Source organism: Cyprinodon tularosa, unplaced genomic scaffold, assembly GCF_016077235.1.
Source record: "Cyprinodon tularosa strain WSP-4 unplaced genomic scaffold, ASM1607723v1 ctg1224, whole genome shotgun sequence".
Lineage (NCBI taxonomy): Eukaryota > Metazoa > Chordata > Actinopteri > Cyprinodontiformes > Cyprinodontidae > Cyprinodon > Cyprinodon tularosa.
The window spans coordinates 58,887-83,762 of record NW_024038031.1 but is presented as its reverse complement, the minus strand read 5'-3'; the positions used below and the strand labels follow the sequence as shown (position 1 = coordinate 83,762).

Below are 24,876 nucleotides of genomic sequence, written 5' to 3'. Positions count from 1 at the left end.
ATAATTTAATATGGAAAAAACAAGAGCACAGAATGCTGACAAAAGGAGGGAAGATTGGGAACAGTTGAAAACTATGGACAAAAGGCGGGTCCACCATAGACGGGTCGCCGGTCCATCGCAGGGCACCACGAAGACATTAAACCATGCACACACCCACACCTAAGACCAATTTAGAGATGCCAATTAAGAGTGAGTTTGAATTTCACTTATCTTCCACCTATAAATCCATAATCAAGATGGTCAGTTGACTTCCTTTCTCCGTGAAGGCAATCTTTATGTGTGTGTTAGTAAACAAACTAAAGCCTTCAGTTACCTACCGATGGGATTCTTTACCATTTATCATAAAGCATAAGCTCTCCCTATAAAAGGAACCAAATCAAAGAACACCAAAAACACAGCTTTTAACGCTTTTTATTCAAATACATACAAAAAAAGTAACAAAAACAAGAACTGTTCAAAGACTCCAATCGCCACAGCCCCCTGCCCAATCCAGTCATAGATCTCCTGAAACCACAGTGTTAGGTTTCCTGCGCTCAGATGCCAGCAGGCTCAGCTGAAAAACAAACAGATACACCAAATAAAAAGATACACAACCTTACACAAATGTTCATGAGAAAAGCACTTTAGTCTATCCAGTAAGTCAACTCCTAGCTATCTATACCTGATGGGAAGCTGTAGATGCCTTCTGTTCAGTTTGTGTCAGTCTTCTCTGGAGACGACTCGTCTTTTCTTGATATTCACCAAGCTGTTTCTCATACTGAGTAAACAAAGGTAAGTTTGACACAGGTGGCGTATTTATTGACGTTTGTGTTTAAGTATTACAGATAAAATAAAATAAAACATCCATTTCACTATACGTTTTCTGTTTACAAAAATGAATTAGGATATCATCAAATATCTTTAGTAGTTCAACTGAAACTTAGGTTATTTGATTTCTGGTGTTGGTCCAGTGTGTTTTGCCAGGTGCTAAGTCAGTAGCCCAGACATTTTCATTGTATAAACAGTTTGGGGTCTTGTGCCATATCTAAAAGTGGCAATTTTTTTGTTTTTTTATGAGATCTAAGCCAATGTCAAATTTTATTCAACAAAATGAGTGCTTGAAATTTATCACTGTGTGCAATTATCATTATGCAATGAGTTTCACCTTCAAAATTTGATTGTTCAAATAAACAACCTTTACAATTATGCTCTAATTATTTTTTTTTTACATTCAAGGATCATTTGAGTATATTGTTAGATTAAAGCTCTGTTGAATTAAATGCAAATACTTGCTCCTGTGTCACACAAACCTCAGATATTGTGTTACGGTCCGTTTCGAGCTGAATCTCTAACTCACGCGAACGCTGTTTCTGCCGTTTCAGTTCTGCCCTAAAAACATTACAAAAAACAAAACCAAAGAACGATTAGAGCCAAGGCCCAGCTCAAAGAGACAACAAAGACATTCATAAAGCTTTGTTTCCAAGTGTTTCGACGTTTGTGCTATTTCAAATGCATCTATTGCTCAGAGCAGAACAACTTCAAGTGTCAAATCAATTTTTGTATGAGATGTTTCGTTGCCTTTGATGGTGTTCATGGTAAAATAGAGGCAATAAAATCCTCAGGCAATGAGGTTTAGAAAAACAATAGAATATTTGTTTTTTAATAATATACTCTGGAACAAAATGAATAAGAGTAAATATTTATGAAGCTCATCAATTTTAAGCATCCAATTTAAACCGTCTGCCACAAGCTAACCAGATTTGCATTAAATTGTTGTTTATTTTGAAGGCTTTAGCTTTCAAAGAAGGTGCTTGCTATTTTCAGGCATTTTGCAGCTTTCCATTTTTCAATAAAAAGCAAATGGGGGTAGGGGTGGGGGCTACAGCTTTTTGTATCAAGGCACTAGTACTTTCGGATAAACAGATTACAAAATACACATTATTTAATGTGTATTTTTTAGCCCGTTTGTCTTAGCAGTCAGAGGCCGGTTGAATCAAAGTGGTTTGAGATAAACATTAATAAGGTATGATGCAGACATGAAACCCAGCAGAACATTTCTGAAGACATGCACAAACATGTCTTGGGAAAAAGAAAAAAACCACAACATGCGATATAATTGTATCTTAGAAGAGCTTAGACCTGATTTAATAGATCAAAGGAAGACGTGTACATGCTGCTGCACAGAGCTTTACATCAAAAAAATGTCTCGTTAAAACACCATTAATAGATTCTTGTTATTCTTATGTCAAAACCCATCTGCACTCTTTCTTACTTGAGAGCTGTGATTTTAGTTTCAAAGGTCTGAACTAGGTTCTTTGCCTCTTCCTTCCATTGCTGAGTGCTTTTCTGTGCCGCTGCAAGGAGGCGTGTCAGATCAGCAGTAGAGTTTCGGCTCCTTTCCTCAAGTTCCCTCATCCGCGCGTCAAGTCCCCGCTCTTTGAGGCTGCATGCTTGCTCCATCTGTGAAACCTAAAAATGAGAGACAGCAGTGAGGGAAGCTGGTAGTTTAAAATAGGTATCCAGCTATTTTTTAATTATAGCTAGAATAAAGAGAGTTTGCAATGTTAATCCTGCAAAAATGATCAAAGTGAGCAAATAAAAAGCAGAGTTTCTTTAAACAATGCAAGTGACTTATCAAAATGTTATATGTTGTAATATCTAACAGCTGAGTGCAAATTGTCAAAAAAAAATCAAGTTTCTGTAAGGAAGTCTTGTTAGCTAAAATTAAATATATAAATGTCAGATTTTCTTTGCTTTATTTAAGTTACTTGTTGTTAGACATCAGAAAGGACATACTTTGCAATTTTCTATCTCTTGTTTACAGACCATATTGGAATCCTTTTCATGTAGGATTATTTAACTATTGTGGCATACAAGCATGGACTGTCTTCCAATCTTCAACTTGGTTACCTTCTGCTTCGCCTCCCTTTGTATCTGTATGCTAGCCTTGCGCAGCTCATTCATTTCCTTGTGCAGCTGTATGTTCTCCTGCTGCAGCTGAAGCCGCTCCTCGCTGACACCAATGCAGTCACTCCGAGCTGCAGCTAGTAAGCCCTGCAGTCGCCGTACCTCTTCCTGGGACCAAGACAGTTCCTCGTTATAGCTAGAGTAAGACCAGATAAGAGAGATCATAATGGTGGGGGTACTTGACCTGTGACCCCCCCCCCCACCCGAAAAAAAAAGCCAAAGAATAAACCCCTACTGTGATATGCAGGGTGACACTTACTCCATCTCCATCTTTTTCAGCTTATTCTGAGTGCTTTGGAGAGTGAGATTTATGTCGTCCTTCAACCTCTCTGCATTTAGACACCTCTGATGTAGGGCCTCAATTTTCCAAAACTCTGGCTCTGGTTTGCCTTCCTTATACACCTAAAGAAAGGCACAGATCTAATGTTTCCAATCATGCAACTTTACAATCAAATGTCATCTAAAAGCCTCTGTATCTGCTCACAGCAGAGTACTTGATGGAACTTTTGAATGTACCTTCTCTAGTTCTTCTTCTACAGCTTTTCTCTCACGCAAAGATCTTTGAATCTGAGACTCTTTATCTGTGCACTCCTAGAAAAAAGTGGATGGAGGAGAGTCAAAGACTGAAATGGAAAACAAGGGCTGCAGACGGACAAAGATTAGAGGGTTTGTATCATTTTTTAAGAAATATCCCCCTAAGAGGGAAGGTTTGTACCAACTGCAGTGCAGACAGCTTCTCTGCCATATGATCAATTTGGATGTTGCACTGCTTGCGCACGTTTTCCACCTGTTGAGAAATTAAATAAATACAGAGAAGCTTACTTTATATATATATACACACACACAAACAAATGTATGTGAATGTACAGAAAGTGTTTGGTGTCTATGCAATTTCTTTTTTTTTTTTTTTTTTTTTACAATTCTGTTTAACTAATTATAGACTAGCCTGGGTGCCAGTCAGAACTTAGTCCCGCCCACAAGGTTTGAGTTCGGGGAAGTTCGGTCTGGCTCTGCTCCATAGTAGCGCGAGTATTATCGCCCACTGTCAGGCGATCCAATCAAATTGTCAGGGCGGACTTTATACGATGATGGACAGATGATCAAGAGTAACGTAATCAACCACGTGACCAAAGCGCGCTTGGGTGACAACAATAATGGCTGCCGCTGGAGAGTTTGGGTGAGTAGATTCTGCTATTAGGTCTGTTCTAGAAGATATCGACAGCAAATTAATTTTAAAAGAGGAACAGAGAAACGCGATCAAGTCTCATCTTCTTATTCTAGGCGTGAAACTGCACGCTTTGATTTTTGTGGACAACAACTATGCCTCGCTTAATGACCTGGATGACTGAGAATCTTCATCAGCAAATTAAATGAATGCTTTTCTTTCTACATACCCATCTAAATGGAAAAACTCCTCAAATCTAAGTCTATACATTTTCAGACTGTGAAGAAACCATCAATGTGTCAGTCTATTTAATCAGTGTGTTTAAAAGATGCTAAGCATTAATAATTGATTATTTGATTTTTATTCATCATCATTCATTTATTATCAAATGTCAGCTGATGCTTGCAATGAATGGTGCAATTTATACTACTAAAACATAGAAAGGTTCATCTAAAAAATCTCCTAATTTTGTACCTCCTTCCTGGTTCGGACTGCAGCCTCCTGGATCAAGTGCTTGATGGCCTGCTTTGTCTTTTCTAGTTCCTCTGTCTTCTGTTTTTCTCTTAAAAGGGACTACAGGGTAAAGTAAATGGAGGAAAAAGCACAGATTTCAGAGGGAGGATTTCTAAGAGAATGAGAGAGCTGTGAGGAAATGCTGTAACTGATTGAAAGGAAGACTCAGATAGGACAAAACAACAATGGAAAGATAAGACTGGCAACCTGCTCCTTCTGTAAAACAGCCTCTTCAGCCACTTGAACATTCTCCCTGACTTTGCAATGAGCCTCGAACTTCTCCTCTTCTAGGGTGGTGCAAAGAGCCTGGAGTTCCCCCACCTTTCTCTCCCACACAGCTTGCTCTCTGTGAACTGCCTCAGCCTCCAGAGATGCAGCCTTTAGCCTGTAAAGGAAGAAAAACAGTGAAAGGCAGCAGTAAAGAGAGTAAGAGCTGCTGCTTGGCTTTGTGACACTTAAAACTCAGATGTGAAACTCAGTGACTTCCCATCAGATCAATATTGCGGTATACTTTAAAAATCGACAGAACAGATCCTTCTTGGCTTCCTGACACACTGTTGTGTGAACAGACAGGTGATTACTGATGAAGTAAAAGCAGGTCAAAAATGTGCTTACCGGGTTTCCAGTTGGCTCAGGGTTGTTTGAAGCTGCTGGAGTCGCCTGTCTGCGCTGTCCTCCCTGTCCTTAGCTACAGTTATGTCTTCCTCCTAAATCCACAAGTATAACAGTAAAGCTACCAGACTCTTTAAAAATGTCTTCCAAGAAGTGAGGAACATATTGGCATTCAGCTCCAGCTTGATCAGAAATCATCCACAAAATGATCACACAGAGTTTCATATGCAAACTAATACTTTAATGTTGGCTCCTCTTTATTCCCAAAAAAGTTTGCTGGGAAGGGGTTTTTAATCAGTGTCAACTCTTTCGGTGTTAGACCAAATCAATAACAGGTGCACTAAAAAGGAGACAACCCTTAAAAAGCAGGATTTTTTCCCCCTGTCTTTGTATCAGTTGGGCAGTTGGAGGTCATAAACAATCATCTGCTTAATTATCTTAAAAACTTTTAGCAGCTGAACAGTTTGAGCAGGGTCTCTCTCACTACGGGTAATCTGGGGCAATACCCAGATCTTGCAGAGGTTGCAAAAAAGTAAAAAATAAAATAAAATCACCACAAGGAATGCACATTAATAGGTGTTATTGCCTAAAAGGCTTGTTGTGTCTCCAAGCATAGGCTCAAGAGTATGGATAGGTTTGTAGGAGAAAGGTGGATACTCTTGGAGAGGGCTGTCTAAGCCCCTTCACTCATAAAAAATACTGGTAACCTCCTCTATGTTCAAGGAGGGACAGGAGACACAAAAAGGGGAATCAAGTGGTATATTGGCATCAACCTCTCTGGGCAAATCATTGCAACAAAGAACCCAACATCCTCTAGTGGGCCAATGTGTTCATTACCCTTGGCTGGCATTTAGCTGAGAGCACTGGGATTGGCTAGGTTGGCATTGGCATTCGGTTTTGTTTTCACAGATGAAGATGGCTTCACTCATGTCACATGTCTGTAAAGGTCTGAGGAAGCTCTGTGGCCATTAGGCTATCTGCAACATTTTTCACCCACAGATCTGGTGGAGGGTAAATGTTGGTCAAGGGAGGCAAATGTATGGAGGTATATAAACCTGTATAGCATAAATGCTAGAATGCCAACTGCCATTAGGCATCAGAATAAAATAGACCAATTGTTTGACCCTTCCATGGTGTATTGGGCTTCTCCTGGTTCTTGACCATTTTCAGCATCATGCAGGAAGAGCATGGGAACATGGGAGAGTTAGGAAAAGAATACAGCTGACTTGGCTTCAAATTGTTCTAAAATAAATCCATCACAATATTTCTGGGAAATCATCAGATGCTGCATCTCATATTGTCCAGGAGCTCTGTGAGGTCTTGGCCAGATCTGGGAGGAGATGCTTCAGAACTCCATCCTTTCTTTCAAAGGAGCTTACCCTAATTATTTTAAGGATGCATACAAGCATGTTTGAGCCATAAAACTTACATAATACCCATTTGGGTTTCTGCAAAATATTTCAGCAAATTGCCATTTCTAAGTGACTTTGGATTAAGCCCTCTGTGGGTTGATATTTTTCATTTTCATCAAAATGGCATCCTTTTGTTCCCAACACATTACCCACCCTGTATTAGTAGGGATAAACACGATATTTGTTTCCAACTGAGCTCTAATGTGTTTTCAAACTGTTCCTATTAATACTGTTGAGAAATGTTTTACTTAGATGTACTTACTCTTCTTTGCAATTGCTCCTTGAGATTCTGTATGACTTTGGTCATCTCATCCACTTTGGCTGTGGCTGTCTTGAGTTCAATGTTGGACTGCCTGACCCATCAAATAAGAGAGAATACAATGTAAGGTCCCATATACGCTGAGGGGTTGTTGCAATTAAAGGGAGTGAGGGGTGATTACAATTAAAATGTGCCAAAAAGCCCAATAACCTAATGAACTCCAATTTGGGGTCAGTTTTTGACTCTGTTGCATCAATGAAAACATCTCAAACCATTTCAAAACTTACATTAAAGAGTGACAGTATGGTCCATAGAGGAAAGCATTGATCTTGCAGACATTCAAGCTTACTTTCCTCATATTCCTTGATATTTATAAAGTAAATCTCTGGCTCTATTCATTAATGGTGAATCATAGTATCAGAACTATACTTATGAAGTTTTCTGCTATATCCGCGCATACCCTACCATCCAGCTTTTTGAAGCCTGTGTCGGGATGAAAAAATAAAAATAAAACATCAATAGATCTCTGCTACTATGATTCTGCAGGCCAAACATGACATTTTTATTCAATTTTAAGTAAACTGCCATCATGTTGCTGTCAACATCGAACTCTGTTAAAGTGATGTTTCATGACACTGCTTTAACCTCTTAGAAAGGATAGATATTGAACTTCATTGATCTTACAACAGAGAAATTAACTCTCTGCAGTTAAACCATCAACTTGGGGAAAATTGGGCTGCCATTGTGCGGCGCCCGGGGAGCAGTGTGGGGTTAAGGGTCTTGCTCAGAGACCTAGAGTGCAGGCTGCGGGGATTGAACCGGGTACTTTCAACCTTCTCAGAGCAAAAGAACACTGCTCTAACCACTAGGCCAATAGCCTCCTTCCTCTTACGGACTCCTAAGTCCATAAGCAGTTACAGTGGTTTACTCACAATAATTCACTTCTGAGACCTAAAATAAAATCAGTTCGAAATAAGAATACCTACATTGTGGCTTTAAATGACATTAGGGAACTGATAATAAAAGCTGGCATTCAATTAATTCAAAGACGAAGAAAACAAGTTTGCAGCCGCAGCCTTTTAGCCTGGATAGATATTAAAGAGAAACATTTACATACAGCCTGTATATATTTAATAACTCCTTTTACAGTTGTGTTGTGCAGTATATCATAAATGCACATTGTAAAAAAAAAAAAGACTGGAATGCAATAAATGTTTGTGAACTATTTAAATACCATGCATTACGCTTCCCTTTAGACTTAGACTTTATTGGCATTTTGTACACAGAGTTTATACAAAACAAAATTTCGTTCAGTAGAGCTCTCAAGACATTTCTATTTCTAAATTGCAGCAGTGATGAAATGTAAACATGGTGATCATATATAAACATAAGACTAAGATGTGATTTACAGTTTTACAAAAGCTTGGTATTTCTTTGTTGTTGCTGAGATGGAAATAAGGTTTGGAAATAAGGATGGAAATAAGCTGGACAAATAACTGGTTATCTGAGATTAACATTTGCTATGAAACCAGCGGAGGCATTTACATTAAAAAATGTATTTATTAATGAAAGTTAAATCCTTATCATTTCACATTATCGAATATTGCTTTTTACTGTTTCAGCTTTAATTTCCAGACATCAGCAGATGTTTTATACTCACAGCAGACAAAGTAAAACCAATAAGTGCTGTAAGCATAATAGGTGGTTAATTTCCATTTCCAAAAGGGTTGTAGGCCTAAAGTCTCTGCGTATTTAGAAATGACTTATTTGCTCTGAAAAGCAAAAGACTTTAAATTGAAATGACCTTTGTCTTTATTGCATATTAAGACAAAGAAGCAAAGGTGACATGCTGTGTTGTAACTGGAAGTCTTCTTCGCAGATCTGATTACTGTGAGCGGTAACTTCTTAGACTACCAGGCGGTAACATGACACAGACAGCAAGATCTGATGTAGAACTGATCCCTTATTGGTAGATGCCTTGTATAGAGAGGACACTTAACTTTTAACTTGAGGGCAAAGTAAAGAAATCAAAATTTAATCTCATTTAAATGAAGCCCAAACTGCCTCACCAACTAAAGTTATCCAGTGCAAAGGGATTAATTAGGGCAATTATTTGCTATTTTGAAATAATTAGCATTAAATGATTATGTTTTAGCTATTGCCTGGCTTATGATCCAATTAAATACTTAATTAAGGAAATATTAGTAATGGAATTATGCAGGCATGTTTGCTGGGAATTCTTTTTTCAGATTACCTGAGGAAAAGCAAAGACAATACAGAAATAATAGGGTTAGGCGGATGCTAATTTAGCTGCTTTTCTTTGCCCTTGTGAACAGGTTGCAGCAGATGAAAAAATGTTTTTACACTTATCTTTAATCCACAAATTGGATGGGAAATTGTTGTCAAAGAGGTACAAGAAGGACTGCGGCATGAAGCCTGCCTTGTGTTTTGAATCCACAATGAAACAAGACCCTTTGGCAGCAGCAGCAGCTTTGAATCTCAAGGGTGTTTTTGTTACCTGAGTTGGCAGTGCAGCTCCTCCATTTCTGAGCTCTGCTCTATGACCGTCTTCAGGAGATGCTGGTTCGTCTGTGTGTGGCAAGAAAGACAAGAATGCCAATTGTGCGGCATAGCTCCCAAACACAGCGCTCTAAAACTTTCTGTCAGAAGGAACTTCTCAGCAAAACTTCTTGCTTAAAACTTTCCATGTCTCCATGTCCTTTCAGAACAAACCCTAAGGAGCCTGTATCAGTCATTCACCGCTACAAAGTAAACTGCTCTCATATGCAGTAGGTGAAAAAAAAGAAAAAAGACAGCTTGCATGAACAGTCAGTGAGGGGAAAGCCCAGGGCTTAAACGCACATTAAAAATGCATTACAGATATAGTATTACTATACAGTCCCATCACACACAGCATGTCAATTAAAGTAGGCACATGTGTATTCTGGTGAGGAAATATCTACCCATAGATAGGCTAAAGCTTGGTGACACTGTTTGCAACAGAGCTATATATTCTGTAGTGTTGCTGTGTCTGAATTCAGGTGAGGGAAAGTTGCAATGTGTTGTGGGGAAAGAGAAAAGCCAATAGAGGATTACCAAGCGAGCTGACGGTCCATTATACAAGACATTTCTGGCCCACTACCAGCGGGATTTAGAAACCCATTCACTTAGTTACAAGATTAATTATTAGAGCAGGGTTCATTTTGGAAAAGTGCAAAGCATTTCGATCCCAGGGCTAATTGGGAGGGAGCAATTTAACACACTTTTAATTAAGCATTACTTACCGATTCCAATTTCTGATTGGTCGCTTGGAGTTTGTAAGAGTGCTGCTGGAACTGAACGAGCTGATCCTGTGATGGTGGAAAGGTCGGCATTCAATACCATTTAAGAAACAGTAATTATGTCCTGCAATAAATCCGAGAAGGACCTGAAACCGAACAACTCTAATTAACCCCGTTACTGGGAAGACATCTCCACCTAGTGGTGTGAGCCCCCAGCAAAAAAAAATACAGTCAAGTTAAAAATCAGTTTGGTGATTTGTCTTAAGTTGTGTCATGTGACAGACCACTAGAAATCACAGCTTTGTTTTTTCTTTTTACCATCTGAAATGTATAAAAATCTTAAAAGTGTGGCTTGTATTTACATATAGGTGCATTCTCAGTGTTTTTTTATGACCACCTTTCTGAAGTATTTCACTGGTGGCTTTGCAGTGTTAGCTTGACGTAATGGACATCATTTGGAAAGGACCATTTTTATCTCTTGTCAAAGGTTCTCTATGAAATTTAGGTCTGGAACAAGATCATTTTTCTGTATAAATCAAATGCAGTTCTGGCTACAGGTTTTTGGTTGTTTTCCTGTTAAAAGGCCAAACTGCACTTAAGTCTAAAAGCTATTGCAAACTTTAACAGGGTTTCTTACAGGATATTTAGCTCAGTTTATCACATCTACATTTAAAAAGTTCCCCACAGCATGAAACTGCCAACACCATGTTTTACAGTTAAGTTAAACTAAATAGGGGAATGTTCAGTTTCTATGCAGAGCTACAGAAAATAAACCTTGATCTCATCCGACTAATGCATTTAAACCTGTTTGCTGCGTTCTTTTTGCAGCACACTGCAAATTGGTCTTCTTAAAGCTTAGCAATACCAAGTCGTTGTACTCTTCTATTGAATGCAGATAAATGGAAAGATTTTCCAACAGCTGTTCAGTTAATAGATTCTACCAACTTAGTGGTTAAACAATGGAGAGCTGTATGACATAAAGGGTTTGTTTTCTTTTATTTCCTTTTTACCAAATTGGTTTACATAATGCAAATGCAAAATGAATTAAACACATTAAAAAGAAAAAGCTTTATTCTTTAATTTGTGGTTATTTCTTTCATAAATCCCCAAATAACACATTTAATTTGTGGTTATAATTTGAACAAAATGAATAAAACATTGAAGGCTGGGAAAACTTTTTAAAACACTGGATATAAATGTCTAAACTTTGTACAATACTGTGTTTGTAGAATATGCTGGTGAGAGAAGAGTTAACCTTGAGCTGCTGCCTTTGAGTATCGTGAAGCTGCTTGTCAGAGATGGTCCTCTGGTAGACCTGCTGTAGGCGGTCCAGCTCATGGGCCGTGGTTTGACACAGCTCCATGGCCTGCGTCCGCTCCTGTACGAACACACACGAAAATACCCACCCACATTTACTCTTATAACCACCATGTGTTTGTTTTCATTTGCTGCCACAGAAGAGACAAATGAACAAAACAGATTTCAGGAAGTATCTCTGACAAAGCAAGAGCAGCAGGTTTCCTGGTGCTCAGAACTGAATGCGGAGATCAAAATTACATTGATCGTCTAATCTAACTGCTAGTCACGACAAAAGCTCACGGCATCCAGCTGCATCAAATTCTGACTGTCTCACAGCACAGAAAAAAATCTTTGCTGCAAAGATTTTAGAATCCGCAGGAAATTCTTTTAGAGAGTGAGCTATTACTGTCCGCAAGAAATAATGGAATTGAGTTGTTTTGCTGACAGTTTTGCTATTTCTTTTCTTTTTTCCACATATTCAAAGCGGGGCATTAATGTAGACTTTTGATTTTCTTAGACCTTCTCGGTAAATAAAAAAAACATTTGTATTCGATTCTGTTTTTGTTTTTTTGTTTGAAGCTTTCGACTGGATTTCAGCAGGCAGGAAACGACTGCTGATGTCCAGATTGTTTTTGTCGGATCAATTCAGTCGGGAACAGAGTAATCATTGATGTAATAGAAACAGGTTCATAAAATGAAAACCTGTTATTCTACGAAGAACTAATTTCTTTTTTTAAACTGAGCCTGTCCATTGAGATGTCTATGGGAGGAATGCTCTCATTACCTAATTAGCTTCTCCGGCCGAGGTGAGAGCTCAGACAAAAATATGTGATAAGAGTCTGGGTCAGCTCACGCCTCATTAATTCATGATCTTACTCCAAAGCACTTTCTTGTTGTACCTATCTAGTTAAACACCGTCTATCAGGCTTTATTCCAATAATAAAATACATGTTCCAATTTCAAAACCTATCTTTCCCTTATCGTAATGTTTTTGTAAGTTGTTTTCCTGTTATGTACAGTTGGTTCTTGTATTATTCAATGTGTGTATTGGTATGGTTCTATTTCTTTATCTGTTTTGCTGCTGCACATTGGGAACTTACATACTATTTTACTCTCTTCTTTACTCTGTACTCAACTAATTTTATCTAAGATGAAAAATATCTCATAAATTTCCAAAGAAATTGCAATCAATTACATTATATTAGCAGGTTTTTATACAAGATTCACTTCCCCAGACTGATACATATTAAAGGATGTACAATCCTAATTACTCCTTAGCACAGATCTCTTGTTAATACATAAGAAATATGGATCTCGCCAGTGTATCTCAGTGTCAGTGAATTTCATGTTAATACACTCATTTTTCATAAGCAAATGCACACGAAAAAAAAAAAAAAAGTGGAAACACAAACCCTGCACCATTCATAGGTATCGTTATGTAGGGTTGCTTTTTATTATGGACAGAGAGGCTGGTAAGAATTAAGAAGATGTTTAAACCTGCAAAAATCAACATTATTTGCTGCTTAGGGCCCCTGAACCATCAGTGTCTCTCCCAGAAAAGCTTGAATTATAATAAATAGCTCTAAAATTACAGGAACTGTCACAAAAATAAACCGTCTTCCTTGGCGTTTTGAAATCTTTTAGCAGACCATTTTGGAACAGCAGATTGAGAAGTCATGGAGTATTTATAAAGATGAGGCCACATTTAGCTCTCTAGATTAAATCCTAGATCAGAGAGTTCAACATTTCTGAGCATTGTTAGGTAAGTAATGTATCTCTTTTAGTTATACTAAACAGCTGACATAAAAAACAAAATATAATAATATTAATAATAAGAAGAAGAACAACACACCTGTACATGAACTTATAGTTGTTGTTCTGTGATATCATATTTTCGGAAACAATATTAAAAATGCCACAGCAAGCCTGCTATAACTCCCAGAACCAGAATTTACAAATAAGCAACTAAAAAAAAAGGTAAATACAGCTAAATGCATTTAAAAAAATCTTTAAAGAAAACTTGATCATATTTAGGAGATTTCAGACCTGCTCAGAAAGCTGAACTTGTTCCTGCAGGTTTTTAATGATGACAGCATCTTCTACTGTGCTGCCCTCTACCACTGAAGCGACAGGCAGAGTGTGGAGTTGTTTCTCCACTGACTCCCTCAGCTCTGTGTGCAACCTGAAGAAAGCGATTATAAAAAATGAATACCGGTATATAAAAAAAAAATAAAAAGTACTCTAGCAGGAGACATCAGTACAGGAAATGACATATATTAGAGATATTTAGTAACAAATAATCATGATTTGAAAACATCTTTAATTTGACTTCTGCTTTTCAGCTACTGCTCATATTTTTTACCTTTCATTTTCCTCCACAACCTTTTCCAGCTTTTCTCTCACGTCTGTCATCATCTCCTGTAAAAACAACATCAGTATTTTCAAACAGGCAACCATGATGCTTTCATCATCCCAGTCAATCTTTTTATATCTTCTAAAGAAAATGTGCCCTTTAACACATCAGCCTGCGCCCTCTGCCAATGCATCCAAAGCTCAATAAAAAATATGAATTTCAGAATGTTTCACATTAAGGTTGCTCTACCTGATAGTTCTGAAGCTGCTTGGTCATTTCGTCCATGTGTCGATCATACTCTGCTATAAGAGGAGCCATTATCCTAAAACACAGAGTAATAATTACAAAAAATTATACGATAAAACGCAATTGCTTTTTGTCACCCATAAGAATTTGCAGTGATAATGGAACAGTTCTAAAGGTTGTAAAATAAGGAAAATGAAAATGAACTTTTTCCGACCCTTTGTCTGAAAGCCAGGGAGGAAGAGACTCTGCTTGCTGCTCTTCATCCAGCTAAGAAAAAAACAAAAAACATCCAGCAGCACAGATCAGCAATATTTTCTTCAATATAATTTCAGAAGAGTAGTCAAAATTCGAAATAGATAAAAGATAAAAAGAAATTTAGAAGGTCAAGAACATGTACTATACAGTGTAGCACACTGTAAAGTTTGGTCTCTGTTCACAGACATTACGTGCAAGATGTAATCGCTTCCACATATATTCTGCATATGAAAATAAAAAGTATCAAATTAGTTTATCTCCAAAGGTTAAAAAAAAGCCAGAAGAATGGATTGTTACGTAAAAGGAAAAAAACAGCAAGCTTTGATCATTACCGCTGTACCAAAACATTTTTGTATAAATAGGAACTTATGCATTTCAATTTTTTTGACGAATAACAATAAATGAATCAACAAAATACACACAAAAGATACTAGTTAACATCAATGAAACCAAACACCAATTTTCAAACTAACTAGATTCACCTGAACATAAACAGATAAACAGAAACAAAACCCTCCACTTAATAAACCGGTCAGTATATACAGCCAGAATTATTACATTGATTAATGGAAATTGTCTGAAAAGGGGTATGAAGAATTAAAACTTATTTTTCATACCCCCTCTCCCTCTGATTGGACTTATTTTAACTTAAAGATGAGTAACCTTCCTGTTAAACTTGTTTTTGTCCAATATTAACACACAATAAAGTAAATAAAAAATATATATACATATACACACACAAATATATACATTTTAGGGGTGGAACGGTTCATAAAAGCCACGGTTCAGTTCGGTTCACAGTTTCGTGGTCACGCTTTTCGGTTCGGTATATGTTGATTGTTAGGAAAATCTATCTACAAAACGTGTTGCACAATGCTTGCACACTGTTGCACTTTTATCCACATCTTTCTTTCCGCTGTCATCGTAGGTCACTCTAAATGCAAAGTGGTCCCATACAGTAGACCTATAAAGTGCTGCTGGCGCGTCTTCCAACTCCTGTTCTTTCCCACTCACCATACCCACACAATTCTCCAACACAACTGATTTTTTTCTGCTACACCCGGCTACGCTGCTTTGCGGCTTTGCTTCTTCTTCTTGTTTACTACTGGTGGTTGGCTTTGGTCTCAGTACCGCCACCTTCTGCTCTGGAGTGTACATGCTTCGCCTATGAGAAAATTGAGCAGCGCATGAACCGAACGAAACACATGTGAACGGTTTGGTTCGGACGGTTTTCATAAACCGTTCCATCCCTAATACATTTATATACACACATATACAGTACAGACCAAAAGTTTGGACACAACTCAATCAAATAGTTTTCTTTATTTTCATGACTATGATAATTGTAGATTCACACTGAAGGAATCAAAACTATGAATTAACACATGTGGAATTATATACTAAACAAAAAATGTGAATAAACTGAAAATATGTCTTATATTCTAGGTTTTTCAAAGTAGCCACCTTTTGCGTTGATTACTGCTTTGCACACACTTAAGATTATCTTAATGAGCTTCAAGAGGTAGTCACCTGAAATGGTTTTCCCTTCACAGGCGTCCTCTGTCAGGTTTAATACGTGGGATTTCTTGCCTTATAAATGGGGTTGGGACATTCAGTTGGGTTGTGCAGAAGTCAGGTGGATAAACAGCTGATAGTCCTACTGAATAGACTGTTAGAATTTGTATTATGGCAAGAAAAAAGCAGCTAAGTAAAGAAAAATGAATGGCCATCATTACTTTAGGAAATGAAGGTCAGTCATTCTGAAAAATTGGCAAAACTTTGACAGTTTCCCCAAGTGCACTCGCAAAAACCATTAAGCTCTACAAAGAAACTGGCTCACATGAGGACCGCCCCAGGAAAGGAAGTCCATGAGTCACCTCTGCTGCGGATGATAAGTTCATCTGAGTCACCAGCCTCAGAAATTGCAGGTTAACAGCAGCTCAGATTTGAGACCAGGTCAATGCCACGCAGAGTTCTAGCAGCAGAGTCATCTCTAGAACAACTGCTAAGAGGAGAATGAATCAGGCCTTCATGTTAGAATAGCTGCTAGGAAACCACTGCTAAGGACAGGAAACAGCAGAAGAGACTGTCTTGGGCTAAAGAATTCAAGGAATGGACATTAGACCAGTGGAAATCTGTGCTTTGGTCTGATGAGTCCAAATGTTAGATTTCTTTGGTTCCAACAATCGTGTCTTTGTGCGACGCATAAAAGGTGAACGGATGGACGTTACATGCCTAGTTCCTATCGTGAAGCATGGAGGAGGAGGTGTGATGGTGTGGGGGTGCTTTGCTGGTGACACTGTTGGGGATTTATTCAAAATTAAAGGCATACTGAACCAGCATGGCTACCACAGAATCTTGCAGCGGCATGCTATTCCATTTGGCTTGCGTTTAGTTGGACCATTATTATTTTTCAACAGGACAAAACGAAACACACCTCCAGACTGTGTAAGGGCTATTTGAACGAGAAAGAGAGTAATAGGGTGCTGCGCCAGATGACCTGGCCTCCACAATCACAGGACCTGAACCCAACCGAGATGGTTTGGGGTGAGCTGGACCGCAAAGTGAAGACAAAAGGGCCAGCAAGTGCCGAGCATCTCCGGGAACTCCCTGGGAACTCCTTCAAAACTGTTCAAGATCATTTCAGGTGACTACCTCTTGAAGCTCAGCAAGAGAATGCCAAGGGTGTGCGAAACTGTGATCAAAGCAAAAGGTGGCTACTTTGAAGAACCAAGAATATAAGACATATTTTCAGCTGTTTCACACTTTTTTGTTAAGTATATAAATTCCACATGTTAATTCATAAATGTTATGCCTTCAGTGTGAATCTTCTATTTTCTAGCCATGAAAATAAAGAAAACTGAATGAGAAAATGAGAAGGCCTGCAATCATTAAAATCTGGTTGTAACACGTTCTAACTCAGACGAGCTGAGTACAAATGCATACTTTTTCCCATCACAAAGTGAAAAAATCGGAAATAGTATAAACAATGTGAACAATTCTGCAAGGCAGTGCATCTAAATATAGACAGAGTTAGTTTGCCAAGTTCTGATTAACAATCAGTAACAGAGTCATATTTTGTACTTTATTCTTTACTTATCTGTTATTCTGTTTTCTGTAACATTGATTTTATGTACAGCAATGGTTACTTGTTGTCTTCTAAAGGGCTATACAAATAAAAGTTGAATTGAGTTGATTAAAAGCAGACACACAATTAAAAATAAAAAAGGTATAGTTAATACATAGAGGTACATTACACATTTATGATGTTATTAATTTGATATGTAAATAAGCTTATTACCAGAGAAGATGTGCCCCCCTGCTGATACCGACAGAGAGCAGAATTCAACCTGTGGACTGCAGTCAAGACAACATTAACCCTTTATCTGGCACTCATTGACCTTACACTGCAAAAATAATCTAGAAATAAATAAAACTGTCCTAAATTAAGTGTATTTACCCTTAATTTGAGTAGGTTAATAAGATGACTTGCCAAATCAATTAGATTTTTACTCTGAAAATAAGATAATTACTTGAAATAAGACAAAGCAACAGTTTTTTTTTCTTCTCATTTTAAATGTAAATGATCTTGTTCCATTGGCAAAGTGTCTATCTTTCCTCCTCAATTCAAGAGAAAATGCACTTATTTAAAAAAAAAAAAACTTATTTATTAAATAAAAAGTTTTTTTGCAGTGTATTACTTTTATAACATTCAAAAAATATGGATATTTTGATTGATTAATGTCAATGTAATAACAAGAAATGCCAACTTGACCGAATATATAAAGAAAAATAACAAAAGTGCTTCTATAAAAAAAAAAAAATAATAATAATAATAAAAAACACTCAGAGTGAAAGAAACACATTTTATTTGGTCCAACATAAACTAAGAGGTATTAATGCTGATACTGGTACTTACATTTTTTAGTTTATACACATATATATAAAAATGTTCACTAGGCTTATTAACTTTACTGTTTAACGTTTCAATTAGCTTTTTACCTTTTTTCTTGGTTTAACTTTTTTCAACTTAATTTAAAGTAGGTAATACATCATTCAAGGGCTCATCTAATTGGTCAAATACCACAATAAGATGTACAGCCATGTAGGAGTATATTTGCTGAATGACTGGATATAGATCTTGTGCTTCTAGTCCTCTTAAGTTCCTGTTTACTTCAACATAATGTCTAGCGTTCAGTGATCGGAAGGTACAACATTTTGAGAAAAATAGTAATCAAAATAAACAAAATCGTGTTGATTCCTCCGCCTGCGCTTACCTTGATCTCTCAAAAATTCCAGCTCTGCATCCATAATGACTGTTAATAAAAGTAAATACAGTTGTCATGCATTACTTTTCCATCCCAAATAGCCAGTTCATGCATGTTAAATTCCCAAGCAAAAGTAAAAAGCTATTTAAACCGCTAAGAGCTACTTTAGGTTGCTACTTCTAGAAATCAGTGCAGCTAAATAAAGCACTAAAGCAACAGCTAAAACAAGCGATTTGATTGCTAAACAAACTACTGCGGATGTAACCATTCTTAAAACGCTTAAACATAACGTGGGAGATTATACAAGATAAAATAAACATGAGTTTTTTGTTGTTTGTTTTTACCTTAAACATAAGTTTCCGCCTTCGGTTTTTGAAGAAAACAAACCGCTACTAAGCTGTGCGCCGCTGAAATCGTTCCGTCTTAAAACGTGGATAAGAACGACAGTTCCTACTTGGAGGAATTGTTAATACAAAACCAAACAGGAAACGCAGCGTTTTCCTTCATTTGTTTTAGTTTTCTTTTTAATTATTCTACAATTAAACATTTCGCCTGAGAGGCAGATATCCAACGTTAGCAGCTAATATTAGTTTTACCGAACGTCTGTTGTTGGAGAATTTCTGGATAGTTTATTTAGGTGAATGCCACTGGGACCTCCCTCATCAAGTAAGCCCACACATACGTAAAATACATCTTTATCAGAAAGTGAATCACTGTTTGGTTACATATTAACAGGCATTTATTAGAGGTTAGCACTATGTTGACAGAAGCCTGCTAATATAGTTGAACAGAGTACAGTAAGCCACAGTAAACGTCTGGATTTAGACATGATGGGGGTCTCCCTTCAGTTTCAGCTTTTAACACTTATTCACATTCTGCTATGCTGCGAAAGTTTGTAAGTAACTGTGTTTTGCAGTCAAGCCACATATTCCCATTCAGACTAAATTACATCTTTTCATCCCTTTTAGGAAAATGGAGTTTGCTATCCAGCACACCTGGGACAGCAGCCCTGTGGATCATGATCCAATCAGGATTTCCTTCTCTGATGGGAAATCTGGGATGCGAATGGAGGTGTCTGGAACATTTTTCAACGACCCAGCAGCTCCTCCAGGTGAACCCGGTATCGCTTTCCCTGGACTTTGGAATTATGAAGGTAAAATGCATTTGTTGCCTTTTGCTGTGACATATTATTATCTCCAGGGCTGTTAACTTTTCTCCAAACCTTGGGGTGAGATTTAGAAATAGTTTGGACAAGAAACCCTGTCAGGATTAGATGAGGACAGGTGAAGCTATAGGTTGGAGGTTTTAAGAGGATTTAACTGAAACAAAGCAGCAAACTGTGGAACTTTTCTAGCACAGTAAATGTTACTGAGTAACAAGTGATCTGTTGTTATGTGGAAAATTTTTCTCACAATATATATTATTTCTACATTCTGGTGATTTCTGGAGAATTGAAGTAAAGCAGAATTGGCACCACTAAAATACTTGCATCTTAAATATACTTTAAACTAAGAATTTCACAACGTCATTTATTGATTATTCTCTGCAGTTCAAGTAAATTAAACAATGGGGAACTATTAAGTTATCAATTCATTACTGACACAGATACAGGAACCAGTGCAATCGGAACCAATGCAAACTACACTGTGTATGAATATTTGGTAATAGGCTAAGGATTAAAAAGCTTCATTCATTATGTTATTAGTTTTTCTTACAATTGACAAAACAGCTAACAAATCAGACCTTATAGGAGGTTGTAGATCTTATAAAAACTCACCATGACAGGTGACAGCACTTCTCTGGATGTTTCCGTTTGGAAGGTGTGATGGAAATTACGTTTTTATAGCATATTCAATGCACAAAAATAAACCTGGACTGGATTTTGATCACCATGGTATTTTTATGCATAAATAAGTGGAACGGAGTTGAGTTCCAATGTCTGTCATTTTTTAGTGTGAGAAATTGTTAATATGGAGTGAGAGTGTGTGAAGACACTGAGATGAGTGAGTCTCACTCCCAATGATTGAGAGTTTACAGCCCTGTATCTTTTTGCTGAGAGCTTAAGAAGTTTCCCTGCCCCTTTATGATTTATTTATTTATTTATTTATTTTTTTTTAACAAAGCATTGTTAAAACAACATTACCTAATTAAATAGTGGATGTAAAACATGTTAAACATCCAAAAATTACAAATAAAATAAATGCATAAAAAAATATATAATAATATAAAAATATATAATATTTAAATGTAAACAGTTCTGAATAGCCTCCTCTTCTCTGCTGAAACAAACTTCCCAAAGATACTGGGAAGAGTTTGGGGGGAGGGGAGTACGTGCAGGAGCATATACAATGATTGCAACTTCTGTTTTTGCTTTTATTCAGCCTTTTTTTACTATGTTATTTTTTTATTCATGTGAAGCACTTGGCATTGTTCATGTACTCAATTGTGCTATAGAAATAAACTTACCTTGTAATAAATAGTAAATCAGTAGATTTACTTTTGATTTCCCCCCCAACTCTACACTGTATTCACTAAATAAGTGTTCACAAAACACACTTTAGATGTAATACAAGCTGAATTTAAAGATGTACATCGTTTACAATTATTTTTGAGAGGTAGATGGGCAGGTCTTGTTTATGAGGCATCATTGTAACCCCATTATCATTATTATGGTAATACATTGCAATTAAACTTTGGAATGAGGTTGAGTATAAACAATCTGTTCTAATTGATCTTAAAGAAGTCAGATTTCTAGTTAACGAGGCCCCCATATTTGGCCTCATTAATGTTTCTCAATAAATAGGAAACCATTATAAGTGTAGGTAGATAATGAGCATGTTGAAAGATTAGCAGGGGTGCCTGTTACTCATACTGTATTTTTTTTCTTTTTTTTTATGTATAGCTGCTTGTATTATGCTGTAACCATACCAAAAAATCTAATTATTTGATTGTATTTGTTTTCTGGAACAGGCAAAGCCTTTAATTTCTTTCTGTATATATATTGTCAGTTGTGGAGTCCTTCTTCCTTGACAGCACAAAAGAAAATTACTTGGAGGTGGAGCTTTGTCCGTAAGTCTCAAGCAAATGTTTTATTTTTTTTAATTTTTTTTACTTTTTTAATCCCACATAAACAGTCACAGAACAGTTTTCCGTTTTTTTTTTTACTTTAGACACGGACAACATGTAATACTACTACTGTCAGGAGTTGGTCAGGCGTTTTATGTAAGTGAAACTTGTTTCTTTTTTCTATTTATTCCAATTTTTCTCTGCATCTTGGGTTATAAATTATTATAATTTTCTTCTAAACCAGCAACAACTGCCAGTTGAATTCACTACCACAATATCTGGGGACAGATGGACTGGCGAGGCTGTTATCCCCTGGACATACTTCCCTCCCAATGTCAACAAGATGAACTCGTATGCTATTCATGGCTCAGGAGAGGCACGTACATATGAGGCTCTCTACCCCATCCCTAAAGCCGACATCATGGAAGGCCAACAGCCAAATTTGTAAGTAGGCTGTCTAATGAATTTGGTTTCCTACAAATCTTTGCATATCGAGTAAAAAGTTTATTTGCAGTCATCATGGGATTCTCATAGTATCTTAAGATTTTCAGTGATTGACTTATTCTTTTTTTTTAAGGTGAAGTAGTCATACAACTACTGAAAACTATATAAATAATAAAACTATCTTTAGTAATGTTTTATATATACTTTTATATAAAATGCTCTCCTTAATCTTGGATTAAATGGCTCTTAGGAAGTTACAACTCAACAACTCCCAATAGTTTTGCAGATTTGTTAAAGTTATTGTTTAATTTCATGGTATGGATCTAACTTTGAATTGTGTTTAATATTGCTGCTGAAACACTTAACTATAAGGTTAAACAAAATGTGAAAATTGGGAAGTTTGTAGGTCAGTATGACAACCCTGCAGCAAAATTATAAATGAATGTTTGACACCTATTGCATTTAGAAAAGTTTAGTCATGATTGTGGCAACACTTTTAGATCTTTGTCCTTTTTTGACCATAAAATCAATTTTCTAGAAGATACTTTGGATGTGCAATTAGCTTCGCATCCTAAAGGTGTTGATTTTTAAAATTAATCTTTGTCCCTAAAATTCCAGTCTGAGCTTTAAAAAAAGGACACTGGTGTTCCCCAATGTTTCAAATAATGATAGGCAGTTGATGGAGTATCTCTATACATGTTAACTGTCTTCATATTATCATTTAGTAACCACTTGAAACATAAGTAACGATCTCTATTACAAATTAAAACCTGGATAGAACACACCAACTTTTTGTGGCCTCTACTAGGCCTAACCTCAACACAAATACCTGTAGAATTTTTGTGGACTGTAAAACCCATCAGGAAACCAAGCAATTGAATTAAATAACAGAATCCGCTAGAACATTGATATATTATTCAATCAACTAAAACCAGAAGCTTGAGGAATACTACAAAATATGACCACAGGGCATCCAAAGAAAGAATATTTGACTACATTTATATGTACAGCATGTATAATGTGGATTAAAAATACCAGGAAACTAATCTGCACACACATTTCTTCAAAAATAATGTATTCAATGTGTATGTTATTGAATATTTCCAGCTTGTAAAAGTATTATTTAAAAAAAATCATCCAAACTCCAAAACTAGTATGACAAACAAACTCATAACATAAATCATTTTAAACATTGCTACATCAGCAATCCTGGGGTTGCTAGAATCATAATTCACACAGAAAGTTTGCTGTGTAGACAGATTGTATGTCCTACCGGTAATCTTAATCTTGGGGATTTTTTGTTTCACACTTAGATTGCTTGATAAGAGGGGCAAGTCCATATGTCATATGTGTGGCTGCTCTTGATCTGAACAATATAACTAAATGAGGTACAACAGCCTCTATACATGCGTTCAGTTTACTGCACCATAAAGTTAACATAGAAAGAATTTCGATAATGTCCTCAATGTTATCTTCTACTTTTCAGACTTTGGATTCTATTTTACATAGTAAGTGATTGTAGAACGGTTGTGTAACTGTTTCCTAGCAGCTGTTAATTTTCTAAATATCTACTAAATCAATAATGATACAACAGATAAGAAATGACTTCCAAACTTTTGAGTTTATGTGGGTTTTTAACTTTCTTTTTATCTCTGTCTCTCAGCCATCGCCTGGAGTATTTCCAGAATTTCCGCCTGCAGAGTATTATGGGAGAGGACTGGATCCAGCCAGAATCGGATCTGTGGAAGGGAAAAGCCTGAGGTTTTGCTAAAAAATGCTACCTTTCTCTGTTTTTCTTTTTGCAGAAACAAATTATTAATCAAATCATTGATTTGACAAAATGGCAAAAAAATTTCTAACAGATCAAAAGGCACATTTTCTTTAATAATATAAAACGGTTAATGATTCCTCTGCTGCTGTTTAGAGAACATGTGCCAACAATCATACACAGAGATTATGTATGTGTTAACCTAAGGATGGGTTTTGCTTCATCAGTTCTCATGTATAAATATGTTGTAATTTTTTTATAAGAAAAAATAAATAAATTCCTCTTTATTCTAATAAATGTGCAGTATCTTTTTGTATTTGTTTTTTCTTCTGTATGTTTCAAGTTAAATGAAATACAAACTATGAACATTTTACCTGGATAAAGAAATATAAACACTCCTAGCTATTAATTTTACTTTAATGCCTGACTTCTGCTGCACCCACTAAAATATTATAATTACTTAATTGATGATTGAAGATAAAGAAAAAAATAGGTTGAGCTCTGACTCGGTGTTTGCCCCTAATCCTTTTGCCACTAATCCAAGTTTATTATTTTCTGGAGAACCCTTAAGGTGACCACTACAGTTCTTCTACATTTAAAAACACAAGGACATTTGTTGGCATATATTCATCCGTCTTTGATACAATGGGGACATGGACACCTAATGTTAGCAAGGAAGGCCATTATAATGAGCTGAGTGGATGTTGAACCTCCTATGGCTTTATGGAAATCATTGATATATCAAATGACTAATTACACCTGAGCATCAGTGAGATAAGTCTCCATTTTAAAAAGGAAAAAGCCACTTGAGAAACTTGAGTGGAAAGCAAAACAGACTCTAATGGACAATCATTGAGGAGATAATCATTCCGAGCTGGACTATCGTCAATTATTAAGTGCATGTCAGAAAAATTCTGTCAAGCACTGTTTTGTATTGTTTGTTTATTTGGGTAAAAGAAAACAACTATATAAAAAAGATAAATACCATC

At 36.6% G+C, this 24,876-nt stretch overlaps 2 protein-coding genes across 4 annotated transcripts; one reads left to right on the top strand and one right to left on the bottom strand.

Annotated features, from left to right (window-relative positions):
• Positions 1 to 394: 394 nt before the first annotated feature.
• sclt1 (sodium channel and clathrin linker 1) lies at positions 395 to 19,041 on the bottom strand. Of its 2 annotated transcripts, XM_038276171.1 has the most exons (22): positions 18,954 to 19,041; positions 18,619 to 18,657; positions 17,643 to 17,698; positions 14,301 to 14,353; positions 14,090 to 14,162; positions 13,850 to 13,905; positions 13,534 to 13,669; positions 11,444 to 11,566; positions 10,192 to 10,257; positions 9,426 to 9,496; positions 6,911 to 7,001; positions 5,240 to 5,331; positions 4,832 to 5,009; positions 4,586 to 4,684; positions 3,662 to 3,733; positions 3,463 to 3,537; positions 3,206 to 3,348; positions 2,890 to 3,082; positions 2,252 to 2,448; positions 1,290 to 1,368; positions 662 to 757; positions 395 to 553 (listed from the first exon to the last, which is right to left on the bottom strand). In XM_038276171.1, exons 2-22 carry the CDS (start codon positions 18,650 to 18,652, stop codon positions 494 to 496), a joined length of 2,043 nt encoding a protein of 680 aa, XP_038132099.1. In that variant the 5' UTR covers positions 18,653 to 18,657; positions 18,954 to 19,041; the 3' UTR covers positions 395 to 493. The 2 variants fall into 2 exon arrangements, with proteins under 2 accessions (XP_038132099.1, XP_038132100.1); XM_038276172.1 differs by lacking the exon at positions 18,619 to 18,657 and having other exon boundaries at positions 18,954 to 18,974.
• A 15-nt stretch (positions 19,042 to 19,056) lies between these two features.
• cunh4orf33 (chromosome unknown C4orf33 homolog) lies at positions 19,057 to 24,180 on the top strand. Of its 2 annotated transcripts, none has more exons than XM_038276176.1 (6): positions 19,057 to 19,275; positions 19,578 to 19,762; positions 21,618 to 21,678; positions 21,780 to 21,831; positions 21,920 to 22,119; positions 23,783 to 24,180. In XM_038276176.1, the coding sequence occupies exons 2-6, from the start codon at positions 19,582 to 19,584 to the stop codon at positions 23,877 to 23,879; spliced, it is 591 nt and encodes a 196-aa protein (XP_038132104.1). In that variant the 5' UTR covers positions 19,057 to 19,275; positions 19,578 to 19,581; the 3' UTR covers positions 23,880 to 24,180. The 2 variants fall into 2 exon arrangements, with proteins under 2 accessions (XP_038132104.1, XP_038132101.1); XM_038276173.1 differs by lacking the exon at positions 19,057 to 19,275 and adding an exon at positions 19,345 to 19,504.
• The last annotated feature ends 696 nt before the right edge of the window (positions 24,181 to 24,876 follow it).

What these genes read in the sequence shown, in the direction of transcription:
- sclt1 (XM_038276171.1), bottom strand. Translation starts at nt 18,652, where the DNA reads ATGGATGCAGAGCTGGAATTTTTGAGAGATCAAG. An exon ending in CCCTGGCTTTCAGACAAAGG is followed by an intron (nt 14,163 to 14,300) that starts GTCGGAAAAAGT and finishes TCTGTGTTTTAG; the next exon opens with GATAATGGCTCCTCTTATAG. An exon ending in CATCTACAGCTTCCCATCAG is followed by an intron (nt 554 to 661) that starts GTATAGATAGCT and finishes TTTGTTTTTCAG; the next exon opens with CTGAGCCTGCTGGCATCTGA.
- cunh4orf33 (XM_038276173.1), top strand. Translation starts at nt 19,437, where the DNA reads ATGATGGGGGTCTCCCTTCAGTTTCAGCTTTTAACACTTATTCACATT. An exon ending in TGGACTTTGGAATTATGAAG is followed by an intron (nt 19,763 to 21,617) that starts GTAAAATGCATT and finishes ATATATTGTCAG; the next exon opens with TTGTGGAGTCCTTCTTCCTT. An exon ending in TTGGAGGTGGAGCTTTGTCC is followed by an intron (nt 21,679 to 21,779) that starts GTAAGTCTCAAG and finishes TTTTTACTTTAG; the next exon opens with ACACGGACAACATGTAATAC.